This window comes from Schistocerca nitens, chromosome 2, assembly GCF_023898315.1.
Source record: "Schistocerca nitens isolate TAMUIC-IGC-003100 chromosome 2, iqSchNite1.1, whole genome shotgun sequence".
In the NCBI taxonomy this organism is placed as follows: Eukaryota; Metazoa; Arthropoda; class Insecta; order Orthoptera; family Acrididae; genus Schistocerca; species Schistocerca nitens.
This window is the reverse complement of record NC_064615.1, coordinates 1,070,467,342-1,070,482,051: the sequence shown is the minus strand read 5'-3', so window position 1 is coordinate 1,070,482,051 and position 14,710 is coordinate 1,070,467,342. Positions and strand designations below refer to the sequence as shown.

Genomic DNA, 14,710 nt, shown 5'->3' with positions numbered 1-14,710 from the left:
GCTTAACTTCATCATATTTCAACCATTCAGGAAATTTTCCACTTATTAACTACTGGTTACACAGATAGCTTAGTATGTTAATTAATGCAGAGTCACATACTTAAATTAATTTTGTTGATATTTTATCATACCCACTAGATGTTTTTGATTTTAAAGATTTTATGATGGTAATTATTTCCGCTGGGGTAGTGAGGGTCAAATTCATATTATGGAAGTTACTTGAAATTCTGGTCTGAACTATTCCATAGCAGGATCTACAGAACCTGACAACATCTTTTCAGTAAAATTTATAAAATGTTTGTTAAAAAGCTCTGCAACACTATACACATCTGTCACCAATGTACCATTTACTCTTAATGCCATTTGTCCCTCTTCATGTCTTGTTCTACCAGTCTCCACCTTCACTATATCCCATATTGTCTTTATTTTGTTATCTCATATGACTGTCTTTTCCTTGTAATGTATTTACTTTGATATCCGTATTACAGTCTTTAATATTTTGCAGTATTTCTTGTAATGTGCTACAGCATCAACACCAGAACTGTTTCCGATTGACAGATATAGTTTTCTTTTTGTTTTACAAGATGCACCTATTCCTTGGGTAATCCGTGGCTCCTTTGTAGACTTTACTCTAACCTTGGTTAGTTTTGGGGGAAAACAGTGTTCAAATAATGTAAGCACTTTATTAGCAAAAGTGTTATATTTTTCAGTCATGCCATGAGAACTGTAAACATCATTCCAGTGAATATCTGAGGAGTGTCCTAAAATAATCAATTTTTGGCTTATTGATTACCCTCTTGAGCTCAGATTTAACAGATTTTTATATCCTATTCAGTATTAACATGTAACAGAATGAACTGCATGTCATGGTCTGAGAGGCTATTGGTTTTGTAATATAATTTTGTTCATTGGACTTTTCTATAAAAATATTATCAATGTGAGCAATTGGCCACCCTAGTGGGGAACTTTACAATGGGAATTAATTTGTATAAGAGTGTTACTAACTCAAATATGTTCTTATTGGGAGAGTCTAAGGAAATCTACATTGAAATCACGAGCAACCACTATTTCTTTGTTTTTGGTTGTTAAATGGGTGGTTTATGAACAGATTAAAGTTGTCTGCAGATGCTCGATGTACACTTAATATTATGAAGGACTTTAAGTGAAATTCTACTTCTGTTGCACATGCTACCGTATGATGTTCTAGGCAATATTTATGAATGTGTATGTTCTTAAATTTATGACAGTTGCTGATGAATGTGTCAACTCCTCCTTTTTCCATTTCTGCTCTACGAAAGTGAGATGCTAACCTAAACCCCGTGACGCTTAAAAGTTCTATACCAGTGGTCACATGGTTTTCTGAGAGGGAGATTATGTCAGCTGGGTTTGAAGACTAATTCATCTAAGCAGATTATTAATTAATTTTATTTCTCAGTCCTCGAATATTTTGATGCAATAAAGATAGCTGACATGTCACATTGACAGAGTTAAAATTGGGCAGAGTTGAAATATCTGCTGACTGTTTGAAATTCTTAACCAACAGCTGTTTATGCTGATGTAATAAACTAGAATTAATTTTTTTTTGTTTCTTTCTCAAACTGAAGGTTTGTCTCAGTCCTAACCTCTCTTAAAAAAGTTGGTTTGTTTTTGTCCTCCCTACCCTAAAAAAGGGTCTTTCCTGAACCCTATAACCACTGGCATTTTTTCACCCATGACAATGACTCCCCCCCCTCTAACTTTCCTGTTATTTTCCCAGACAGTTTACCCTCCCCTTTCCTGTTGATGTGAAGGCCATACCTAGTATAACCCCACCTATTGAGAGAATCAACAGGAACCACACCAACGTGTGACTCTGCACCCGCCATAATCAGCTGTTCCAACTCTAAATTAACTCTCTTGACAGAAGAGTTCAAATGAGGTCTGTCATGGCGACCAAGAACAGATACAACCTTAACACTAGTATGCTTCGATGCTGATGCAATCTTTGCCAGGTCACACTCTGTATTGTACCCAGGATCTCTGCAAAAATTTCACTAAGGAAGACATCGTAGTTATAGTGGGTGGGGCAGGTAATAGTATTGACAAAGTGATCCTAAATCCTCTGTCACCTGCATTATGTTTAAAAACATTTGAACTAGGATAAGGATACCAGGTCACATTCTGCCAAAGTTGGACACCACCTCTTCCATGGCAACTACCTAACAACAACACTTTCTTTCTCTATACTGATTTCCCTACATCCTTACTTTTCAATTTGCAGCTGAAAGTTTGTTGTGCCCTCTCTACACCTGCAACTGCTTGAGGCTCACCAGCTTCTAACTGAAGCAACAGGTCAAATCTATTTCCCACATTCACCACGGAGCTGCCAGACAAATTTCCAGACCTGTTCCTCCTGTTGCCACTTCCCACCTCTCTCTACCCTTCTCCCTCCTCAACCTGTCAAGACCTCCCCTGGCCTTGTGTAACTCAGCCTGAAGGGCGGCAATTTTTCCCTCCTGTTCTAGTGTCTTCCTATCTCTACTACATATCCTACACAACCACAGATGAGTCTCATTTACTTCCCCTATTCCCACGCCACTACAGTCACGGACATGGAAAAAAAAATAACAGCATCCGTCACACCAAAGCCCCGACCTAACAATTCTAAGCAAGTCAGGCACTTTTTCACTCATGATAAACGTAATACCTTATTAAGAATACGTCAGTTAAATTACAGATAAACAAGAAAATATGATTCCACAAAATTGGGCTACACGCGACTGTGGGTAAACAAAAACAACAGTGCAAAGTTTCTGGAACAACAACAAAAACTTCACGCTATTTCCGGAAATGTGAGTTATATAATGAGGAGACACGCTACAGTTAAATTGCTGGAGAGAAGGAAGAACAACTAAACGAAATTATACAGATTTGCTGCGGCAAAAAGTAAACAGAAAATACGACTGTACGATCTTTTCGCGTTTTCTGCTATATTACGTAAAGAAAAATGAATCCTTTAATGGTACGCTTAAAAGGTACACTAATACACCTATTTACCACGTAATCAGTACTAAACTATATGTTTTTATAATCTAAAATGACTTATCTTTACGAGAACACCAAACCTCGCGATAGTCGCCTGGCTGCAGGGCTGCTATGTTTGTATCGGCCTACTGCCCAGAATGGTAACGTCGACGAGTTTTCCCGATTGCCAGTAGCTGGAGACACGCTCATGGACTCTTCCGAACAGGTTTGTATGTTTATAGACGTGCAAAATGGTGATATGGTAAGTTTTCCTGTTGACTTCCATCGTATAGCCACAGCAACAGCTAACGACCCAGTTTTAAGTATTGCTTTGCATTGTGTCACTACGCAATGGCCTTTGTCAAAAATCGGATTTACGAAACGTTGGTTCGTCGTTTTTTGAGCACACAACGACTTTTTGTCCAACGTGATGTCATCTTGCTCTGTCTCGTTCCACGTTCTTTGCAGTCAGTTATGCTACGACTTCTTCACCGAGGTCATTGGGGTATAGTACGGACGAAACTGTCAGCTCGTCATCACTGTGCCTTGTTTTAAATTGATGCTGATACAACGAAGATTTGTTGTTCTTGTTCTTCGTGTGTGTGTGTGTGGGGGGGGGGGGGGAGGAATGATCGAGGGTCTTGGAGCTGTAATAGCGATGGGTTTTGCGTTTTCTGAAGAGAGCCTGCTTCTAGGGAATGCACACCCTGCAGCTGGCTGGATGGGCCACACCACAAATGGAGCATTTGCATGGTGCTGTTTGGGGGAGTTAGGGATGTTTACACTGTTGTGTTGTATGACCACCAGCGCGTTTCCCGCAGCATGGAGCCTGGCTGCGTCGAATACCCAAAAGCACAAAAGCACAAAAATCTGGCAGTTGCGTCACTGTTGTGCGGTACATAGTGTGTTGTATATCTCCACATTCACGACCATATGAAGAAATAACTTCATATTCAACTAGTCTGGTTATCTGGCCTTATCGGCCAACTCGCCGTGTTGTTATGTAAAGATCTCACTGTGCTGAACTCAAATGTTTTATGCGCATTCAATCCCAGCTGAAGGCAGCTAGTTCATCGAGTACTGTATCGATTGGCGTTTTTGCATCTACCTTATTAATGTATTGCTGTGTTTTTTCAAATACTTTTGTGTTAGTGAAACACTCCATTTCCTTTCTTTCAGGAAGTTCAGTAGATTAGTGAAGTCAGTTTGGTTCACCGCATACAGTGATGTGTGGTCCCCAGTGCGCTGTAAGTCGTTTGTTGTGGGGTTGTGCATTTTGCTAAACTCTGTTTAGGCTACTAAGGTCAAAACAGCTGTGAATTTCGCGTGGCGGGGGGGGGGGGGGGGAGGGTCATGAATGGATGTGAGTGGACGAGGGGCATGATGAGGTACGAGTGGGCGAACGACGACGGGGTTGTACATGCAAATGAGGAATGTCAGTGGGTTAGTTGGTTTGTTCGTAGATTGAGGAACTGAATTGAAAGGTTCAGTCCCTTTTCCATAGTCACACTGGTCTCAGATTCAAATTGTACCCCCAAAAGGATCCCCTCATCCGAAATCCGGGGAAGAAACGAAACGCTTAGAACTACATGTGCAACCATACTGAAGCAAAGAAAACTAAAGTGGCAAGCTCAAATTGAAAACATTAACTACAAGGAAAAAAGCAGTAGAAGGTATGTCAACAATATAACAGACGGCGTGGGCTGGCCAATCACAAGTCTGAAAAAGGATGAGCCACCCACTCTGAATCACACCAGAATCACGAGCCTAAACACCCAAGGCAGCAGAAACACAGATTGTGAAAAGATCAACACCGAAGTCGAAGAGACAGCACAAGAAGAAGCAAGAAAAGTATGGTGTCACCGCCAGACACCACACTTGCTAGGTGGTTGCCTTTAAATCGGCCGCGGTCCGTTAGCATACGTCGGACCCGCGTGTCGCCACTATCAGTGATTGCAGACCGAGCGCCGCCACACGGCAGGTCTCGAGAGACTTCCTGGCACTCGCCCCAGTTTGCTAGCGATGGTTCACTGACAAATTACGCTCTCATTTGCCGAGACGATAGTTAGCATAGCCTTCAGCTACGTCATTTGCTACGACCTAGCAAGGCGCCATTACCATTTGCTATTTATCTTGTGATGCATGTACCGTCAGACCGTTGTTCACCAATTATGGATTAAAGTTACGTATTCCAGAAGCTACGTATCTTTTTTGCTAGTCTCTATTCCTTTAACTGTTCCAGACTTCACGCCAGCCTGCGTGAGCTTAAACGCGTGCCCTTCGGCCTCCTCTCATAGTGGCTTGGCTGTCTGGTCAAGTCACAACAAAAAGTTAAAATGCAGATAGAGTGCATGTAAAGCCATGAGCCAACTCTTAGATCTAGCGATAAAAACCCCCTCTTGTACAATACTTAAAACTAAAACAGCTGTTGAGGCATTCCCACTTTATCAGGAAGGTTGGAAGTCCGCCTCAGGGTGGCGGAATTTCGACAGTCCAACAAGCTGTGGACCGCTTTGAAGTGTCAACCACACCAACACTGAGGTGGATCCTAGGGGCACAGGAGGTGGTCTTGAGTAAGCCAAGTATGGCCAATGCAGAGCTCACTAAGGAGTCCTTGCATTGGAGACCTCCATACAACCATCTCATTTACCTTACATAACATTCAGCAAAGTCATGGAGCACATTTCTGTATTCCTGAGTTCAAAAACCTTACGATGTAATGTAGATGGAAGACCCGATTCCAGGATACCGATCTTCAGACTCCGTTTATTAGTACCTCTTTTGGCTAGTCTTGTGGTAAGTTCTATTTCTGGGATTCCGATGTGTCCCAAGGTTCATACGAAGACAACTGGTAGTCCCCATTGTTCTAGGACGTAAATGGGTTCTTGGATGAACTTCATCAAAGGATGGCGAGCTTATCACTGGTCGAGAGCTTGGAAGGAGCTCACGGAGTCACTACAAACGAAGGACTCCCTGGAGCTTAACAGATTGTGCTGCAGACCTGGTATTATGCTCCTGAGCCTAACACCGCACCCTACTGTCAAGGAGCACTGTTCAGTATGTCCAGCGTGATCGTACGTAAAGCCAACAAGACGTTCAACCATTAATCAGTCTGCTTGGATTATTTCTGAGCCCTGGAACTAGCCGAGAATAGATAACAATTGCTGGCAGAGGGCCTCAGGTAGAACTGAACCTTCTGAGCCTTGTGATAGGTCCAGACAAAGCTGTGACGAATGCATGTAACATGGAGATGTACATAAGTTGACCCACAGAAAGATGGTAGAGAGAAAGTGTCAAGTTCAGTAAGAAGCGACCAGACGTGGTCGGCAAGAGGATTCCCCGTTCTGGATGGATCACCGTGCTAGGCGAGGCGAATTATGTATGTGGGTGGTATAATTTCTAAGCAGTAGTTGACGCCAGAAATGCAATGGAGCAACGCTTGATTCCATGAGGAGCCTGTTCACGGTTTTTTCAGAAGATTCCTGTCGCAAAGTGAACTCCAAAGTTGTGGATAGGGGCCAGCAGCTGCAGTGCAATGGTGAACCATACACCAGGCTCTTTAAGTCAATATGGGACTGTATGAGGGCTTTTGTACAGCTGCATCGGTGTACGGCCATCAGCATCCCAGCCAGTGTGGATCAGGCATTGAATAAAATTAGGATGCCACCAGTACTTTCCCTGAAACTGATGAGGATGGGGACCCAAGTTAAGCAGGTGTCAAAGACAATTTCGAAGAAAGTGATAAGTCTCCACTACATGAAGTAGTTGATCATTGAGTCAAAGTTATGGGTGGGGGTTGACGGTATGACAATGGCAGAAGTGCATGTAAAGTCTTGACAGCTGAAAGCTGAAAATTGTGACAGAGGGCCCAGGACTGCACCTTCTGTATAGCTCCCTGCAACCAGCTTTCAGCCACACCAATAGATGAGGAGCAGAAGGAAATACAAAAATAGATGGAGGGGAGATCTGAGGATCATATTGCTAGTGCGAGGCTATTAACGACAGATGAAAATAGTGGCACACAAAGGAGAGAGCCCTGCAGTATCCTATTCCCTTTTATATCTGGCGCACTGTAGGAAGCACAGACATGGAAATTGCGGAGGAACAAGTAGTTCTGCATAAAAATCTGAAACAGACCCTGGAGACCCCACTTGTGCCAAGTGGCATCGTAGGGTTTCGTCAGGTCAAAAAAGACTGAAATTGAATGTTGTCGCTGGGAAGAGGCCGATCGAAGGGGATACTTCAGGTGGACCAAGTTTTTGGTGGCGGAAACGGCCCTGGGACAGAGCCAGAACGATCCAAGAATCAGGAACTAACACAACAGCCACTTCACCATACGTTCGAGCAGCTTGCACAGAATGTTGGTGAGGCTGATAGGGCGATAGCTATCCACAGCTAGTGGTTTGTTACCAGGCTTTAGCACTGTAACGATGTTATTTTTCCGGCATTTTGACGGGGAATTCGCCATCGCTACAGATGCATTTGAAGTCGGCAAAGAGGTGGCAGTGGTAATCTTTTGACAGAAGTTCACTCATTTGATAATGGATGCAGTCTGGGCCAGTGGTACATCAGAACAGTCGGCAAGGGCACTGAGTAATTTCCACTCGCTGAAAGAAGCATTATATGGCTAAGGGTGGCATGGAGCAGAAGATAGGTGTTGTCATTCCACCCACTGTTTGACGTGGTAATTATCTGATCCAGAGGCTCTAGCATAATGCTTGGCAAGACAATCTGTGATTACATCTGGATCAGCTGATATAGCTCCATGTATGGAAATTCCAGGGACACACACAGATGTGTGATAGCCGTAAAGTCGTTAGAGCTTCTTTCAAACCCAGGAAGGAGACGTTCGTGTTCCAAGTGAGGAAACGTATCATTCCAGACGTTCCTGCTTACATCGTTTGATGAGTTGGTGGACCTCAGTATGGCGCTGTTTGAACGTAATTAGGTGCTCCAAGTATGGGCGGCACTAATGATGTTCCGCCGCGGGGAGGGGGGGACGTAACCTGAAAGACAAGGTATTGCCGGTTCAGCTGCAGCAACAGTGGTAGCAGTAATGGTGTGGATCACCTCATCGATGTTGCCATACAATGGAGATTTATTGGTCGTAGCTGATGTGAAAGCGTCCTAGTCAGCCTCTGAAATAGTCAATGTGGGCAAGTGTCTAAATGAATGACGTTGTGGGAGAGAGAGGAAGAATGGAAAGTGGTCACTGTCACCAAAGTCGTCGTGAGCTCTACAGTGGATAGACGGGACATTTGAGTTAGTAGGTCCTCAATATCTTTACCAAGGCAAGTAAAACCATACGTTCCACCCCCTATGCGATACTTTGTGTCACAGCAGTATATCATCTCCATTACGTTTTTGGGCAATTAATCACCATCAGAGACCAAGATAAGGGCGTTGGGAAGAACCCTATTGTCTTTGGGTCCTGTATAGATGTGCTTAATGAAGTTAACACCGCGCCATTCTAAATTGGAGCACAGTTTGTCGTCAGACTGCAAGAGAAGGTCGCGATGGAAAATAATCACCTGGACCATGTTGAGGCTTTTATGGAGAGAGACGGGGGGTGTGGGGGGTGGGGGGGGGGTGGGGGGAACGCAGGTGAGCAACACCCAGGACTAGGGCTGAGAATGCTGTCTGAATGAGGACTTAAATATTTTCAACATTTCGTGGCGCTGTCGGAAACTGTGTGCCGGACCGAGACTCTAACCCGGGACCTTTGCCTTTCACGGGCAAGTCCTCTACCAACTGAGGTACCAAAGCACGACACACACCCCATCCTCACAGCTTTACTTCTGCCAGTACCTCGTCTCCTACCTTCCAGCCTTGTCCGAGGCGACGAGGGGGAGGGGGGGGCGTCCGAGGCGACGAGGGGGACGGGGGGGCGTCCGAGACGACGAGGGGGAGGGGGGGGCGTCCGAGACGACGAGGGGGAGGGGGGGGCGTCCGAGACGACGAGGGGAGGGGGGGCGTCCGAGACGACGAGGGGAGGGGGGGGCGTCCGAGACGACGAGGGGGAGGGGGGGGCGTCCGAGACGACGAGGGGGAGGGGGGGCGTCCGAGACGACGAGGGGGAGGGGGGGGCGTCCGAGACGACGAGGGGGGGGCGTCCGAGACGACGAGGGGGGGCGTCCGAGACGACGAGGGGGGGGCGTCCGAGACGACGAGGGGGGGGCGTCCGAGACGACGAGGGGGGGGCGTCCGAGACGACGAGGGGGGGGCGTCCGAGACGACGAGGGGGGGGCGTCCGAGACGACGAGGGGGGGGCGTCCGAGACGACGAGGGGGGGGCGTCCGAGACGACGAGGGGGGGGCGTCCGAGACGACGAGGGGGGGGCGTCCGAGACGACGAGGGGGGGGGCGTCCGAGACGACGAGGGGGGGGCGTCCGAGACGACGAGGGGGGGCGTCCGAGACGACGAGGGGGGGGCGTCCGAGACGACGAGGGGGGGGGCGTCCGAGACGACGAGGGGGGGGGCGTCCGAGACGACGAGGGGGGGGGCGTCCGAGACGACGAGGGGGGGGGGCGTCCGAGACGACGAGGGGGGGGGCGTCCGAGACGACGAGGGGGGGGGCGTCCGAGACGACGAGGGGGGGGGCGTCCGAGACGACGAGGGGGGGGCGTCCGAGACGACGAGGGGGGGCGTCCGAGACGACGAGGGGGGGGCGTCCGAGACGACGAGGGGGGGGCGTCCGAGACGACGAGGGGGGGGCGTCCGAGACGACGAGGGGGGGGCGTCCGAGACGACGAGGGGGGGGGCGTCCGAGACGACGAGGGGGGGGCGTCCGAGACGACGAGGGGGGGGCGTCCGAGACGACGAGGGGGGGGCGTCCGAGACGACGAGGGGGGGGGCGTCCGAGACGACGAGGGGGGGGCGTCCGAGACGACGAGGGGGGGGCGTCCGAGACGACGAGGGGGGGGGCGTCCGAGACGACGAGGGGGGGGCGTCCGAGACGACGAGGGGGGGGCGTCCGAGACGACGAGGGGGGGGCGTCCGAGACGACGAGGGGGGGGCGTCCGAGACGACGAGGGGGGGGGGCGTCCGAGACGACGAGGGGGGGGCGTCCGAGACGACGAGGGGGGGGGCGTCCGAGACGACGAGGGGGGGGGCGTCCGAGACGACGAGGGGGGGGGCGTCCGAGACGACGAGGGGGGGGGGCGTCCGAGACGACGAGGGGGGGGGGCGTCCGAGACGACGAGGGGGGGGGGGGGCGTCCGAGACGACGAGGGGGGGGGGGGGCGTCCGAGACGACGAGGGGGGGGGGGGCGTCCGAGACGACGAGGGGGGGGGGGCGTCCGAGACGACGAGGGGGGGGGGCGTCCGAGACGACGAGGGGGGGGGGCGTCCGAGACGACGAGGGGGGGGGGGCGTCCGAGACGACGAGGGGGGGGGGCGTCCGAGACGACGAGGGGGGGGGGGGCGTCCGAGACGACGAGGGGGGGGGGGCGTCCGAGACGACGAGGGGGGGGGGGCGTCCGAGACGACGAGGGGGGGGGGGCGTCCGAGACGACGAGGGGGGGGGCGTCCGAGACGACGAGGGGGGGGGGCGTCCGAGACGACGAGGGGGGGGGGCGTCCGAGACGACGAGGGGGGGGGGCGTCCGAGACGACGAGGGGGGGGGGCGTCCGAGACGACGAGGGGGGGGGGCGTCCGAGACGACGAGGGGGGGGGGCGTCCGAGACGACGAGGGGGGGGGGCGTCCGAGACGACGAGGGGGGGGGGCGTCCGAGACGACGAGGGGGGGGGGCGTCCGAGACGACGAGGGGGGGGGGCGTCCGAGACGACGAGGGGGGGGGCGTCCGAGACGACGAGGGGGGGGGGCGTCCGAGACGACGAGGGGGGGGGCGTCCGAGACGACGAGGGGGGGGGGCGTCCGAGACGACGAGGGGGGGGGCGTCCGAGACGACGAGGGGGGGGGGCGTCCGAGACGACGAGGGGGGGGGGCGTCCGAGACGACGAGGGGGGGGGGCGTCCGAGACGACGAGGGGGGGGGCGTCCGAGACGACGAGGGGGGGGGCGTCCGAGACGACGAGGGGGGGGGCGTCCGAGACGACGAGGGGGGGGGCGTCCGAGACGACGAGGGGGGGGGCGTCCGAGACGACGAGGGGGGGGGTGTCCGAGACGACGAGGGGGGGGGTGTCCGAGACGACGAGGGGGGGGGTGTCCGAGACGACGAGGGGGGGGGTGTCCGAGACGACGAGGGGGGGGTGTCCGAGACGACGAGGGGGGGGGTGTCCGAGACGACGAGGGGGGGGGTGTCCGAGACGACGAGGGGGGTGTCCGAGACGACGAGGGGGGTGTCCGAGACGACGAGGGGGGTGTCCGAGACGACGAGGGGGGTGTCCGAGACGACGAGGGGGGTGTCCGAGACGACGAGGGGGGTGTCCGAGACGACGAGGGGGGTGTCCGAGACGACGAGGGGGGGTGTCCGAGACGACGAGGGGGGTGTCCGAGACGACGAGGGGGGTGTCCGAGACGACGAGGGGGGTGTCCGAGACGACGAGGGGGGTGTCCGAGACGACGAGGGGGGTGTCCGAGACGACGAGGGGGGTGTCCGAGACGACGAGGGGGGTGTCCGAGACGACGAGGGGGGTGTCCGAGACGACGAGGGGGGTGTCCGAGACGACGAGGGGGGTGTCCGAGACGACGAGGGGGGTGTCCGAGACGACGAGGGGGGTGTCCGAGACGACGAGGGGGGTGTCCGAGACGACGAGGGGGGTGTCCGAGACGACGAGGGGGGTGTCCGAGACGACGAGGGGGGTGTCCGAGACGACGAGGGGGGTGTCCGAGACGACGAGGGGGGTGTCCGAGACGACGAGGGGGGTGTCCGAGACGACGAGGGGGGTGTCCGAGACGACGAGGGGGGTGTCCGAGACGACGAGGGGGGTGTCCGAGACGACGAGGGGGGTGTCCGAGACGACGAGGGGGGTGTCCGAGACGACGAGGGGGGTGTCCGAGACGACGAGGGGGGTGTCCGAGACGACGAGGGGGGTGTCCGAGACGACGAGGGGGGTGTCCGAGACGACGAGGGGGGTGTCCGAGACGACGAGGGGGGTGTCCGAGACGACGAGGGGGGTGTCCGAGACGACGAGGGGGGTGTCCGAGACGACGAGGGGGGTGTCCGAGACGACGAGGGGGGTGTCCGAGACGACGAGGGGGGTGTCCGAGACGACGAGGGGGGTGTCCGAGACGACGAGGGGGGTGTCCGAGACGACGAGGGGGGTGTCCGAGACGACGAGGGGGGTGTCCGAGACGACGAGGGGGGTGTCCGAGACGACGAGGGGGGTGTCCGAGACGACGAGGGGGGTGTCCGAGACGACGAGGGGGGTGTCCGAGACGACGAGGGGGTGTCCGAGACGACGAGGGGGGTGTCCGAGACGACGAGGGGGGTGTCCGAGACGACGAGGGGGGTGTCCGAGACGACGAGGGGGGTGTCCGAGACGACGAGGGGGGTGTCCGAGACGACGAGGGGGGTGTCCGAGACGACGAGGGGGGTGTCCGAGACGACGAGGGGGGTGTCCGAGACGACGAGGGGGGTGTCCGAGACGACGAGGGGGGTGTCCGAGACGACGAGGGGGGTGTCCGAGACGACGAGGGGGGTGTCCGAGACGACGAGGGGGGTGTCCGAGACGACGAGGGGGGTGTCCGAGACGACGAGGGGGGTGTCCGAGACGACGAGGGGGGTGTCCGAGACGACGAGGGGGGTGTCCGAGACGACGAGGGGGGTGTCCGAGACGACGAGGGGGGTGTCCGAGACGACGAGGGGGGTGTCCGAGACGACGAGGGGGGTGTCCGAGACGACGAGGGGGGTGTCCGAGACGACGAGGGGGGTGTCCGAGACGACGAGGGGGGTGTCCGAGACGACGAGGGGGGTGTCCGAGACGACGAGGGGGGTGTCCGAGACGACGAGGGGGGTGTCCGAGACGACGAGGGGGGGTGTCCGAGACGACGAGGGGGGTGTCCGAGACGACGATGGGGGTGTCCGAGACGACGAGGGGGGTGTCCGAGACGACGAGGGGGGTGTCCGAGACGACGAGGGGGGTGTCCGAGACGACGAGGGGGGTGTCCGAGACGACGAGGGGGGTGTCCGAGACGACGAGGGGGGTGTCCGAGACGACGAGGGGGGTGTCCGAGACGACGAGGGGGGTGTCCGAGACGACGAGGGGGGTGTCCGAGACGACGAGGGGGGTGTCCGAGACGACGAGGGGGGTATCCGAGACGACGAACTTGATACAGGAGTGTATATTAATTGACGAGTGGGTCCATAGGGAGTTTATAAGAGGAGGTAGCGGGCTATGAGTGTGTGAGATGTGTGAGTGGAGAGGTTGTATGCATGTATGTGGATACCACTGAAAATGCTATACTGTCTTCTATCTAAGTACCTACACGTTGTCACTACTGTCTCTGTAGGAGAACATTAAAGAATAATTGACTGAAGGTTTAGTACTGAACTTTGTATTTAGCTTTTTGGTTAGCTCCTTATTGGACAGTATGTTAGGCTGGTGATATGGAGAGGAGACTTGACACTTTTGAAATTATCATGTTATTCAGACAACGCGTTTTAAAGCTCTTATGCGAAACTTCAGGAATGGATTCTTTACATGATCTCAAATCTCATCTATGTATACACGAGTTTCTTATTTTGGGAGGGCGTAGAAAGGATCAAAACAGAAAGTAACTCATGTGAACACACAGTCTAAATTGTTTACTTTCATAGCTATGAGCACTCTTTCATCTTTGCTGCTGTGAAAGATTTTTTATTGAGGAAGTGCCTGTAGTTCTTAAGGTATGCGTCTTATCCCTCACGTTTCCTAGGCCTTTTGTTATCTTGTTGTACGAGGAATCTATTCCTGAAACTATCCCGTAGAGCTTTGAAGAACATTAACATAAAACCCCTGCAGTCAAAGTAGCAAACCAATACCAAGAAGTACAACAGGTGAAGAAATGTATAGCAAACTTCAGTAATGAAATGTGTGGTACATCCTTCAGTATATCATTTAAGTCTATGGTTATTTTTGTCTCTCCATGTACATTGTATGTCATATCAAAAGATATGGCTGCGGTGCGTGCTCGCTTATAACTACTTCATATAACCTTTGTTCGGCATCTCTGCTCCTCGTGATCGGAGGCGACGTATTTACTACGTGCACCTGCTAAGCTGTTCCTAGCTGCGCTGGAGTTGCACGTAGTACCATTACTTGCTGCACTCACTAGTTTTCTCATCTGGGTACTACTTCGAGACCGCCACTGATACTTCGCCTACGTCGTCGTATGAGATCGCAGCTCCATTTTCAGAGAACTTCAAAATCTTCGTTTGTAGCTTGCTTTCGGCGTTACGTGAAGTATCGAAGTGCCACACTAATGCCTATTAGCGGTGAAATAGTGTGTTATCCCTGAATAACGCACCAAGAAATCATAAAAATGGAGAACAGGACTGGTTTCGTCAGAAGCAGACCTATTTTTCGTCTGGGAGGTCCGTTATCGTTCCTTATTCATCACTGCCCAAACTGAGTTTCCACATTACTTTCCTTTATTTCCAAATGACTGGCTTCGGACCAGCTGCCCACTCAGATAATCGGTTACCAAGTAACCTGTCGAATATGAGACTAAGCTTCACCTGTGACAAACAATGCAGTGACCTTTCAATTTTGACGTTTTGACTTATTATTATTATTATATTATTATATTATTATATTATTATATT

The 14,710-nt window shown here is 52.9% G+C and overlaps 1 protein-coding gene across 1 annotated transcript; it reads left to right on the top strand.

The window, feature by feature from the left end:
- Window positions 1-4,386: 4,386 nt before the first annotated feature.
- LOC126235554 (SUMO-interacting motif-containing protein 1-like) lies at window positions 4,387-13,259 on the top strand. The gene is made up of 2 exons (XM_049944271.1): window positions 4,387-4,446; window positions 11,313-13,259. The coding sequence occupies exons 1-2, from the start codon at window positions 4,387-4,389 to the stop codon at window positions 13,257-13,259; spliced, it is 2,007 nt and encodes a 668-aa protein (XP_049800228.1).
- The last annotated feature ends 1,451 nt before the right edge of the window (window positions 13,260-14,710 follow it).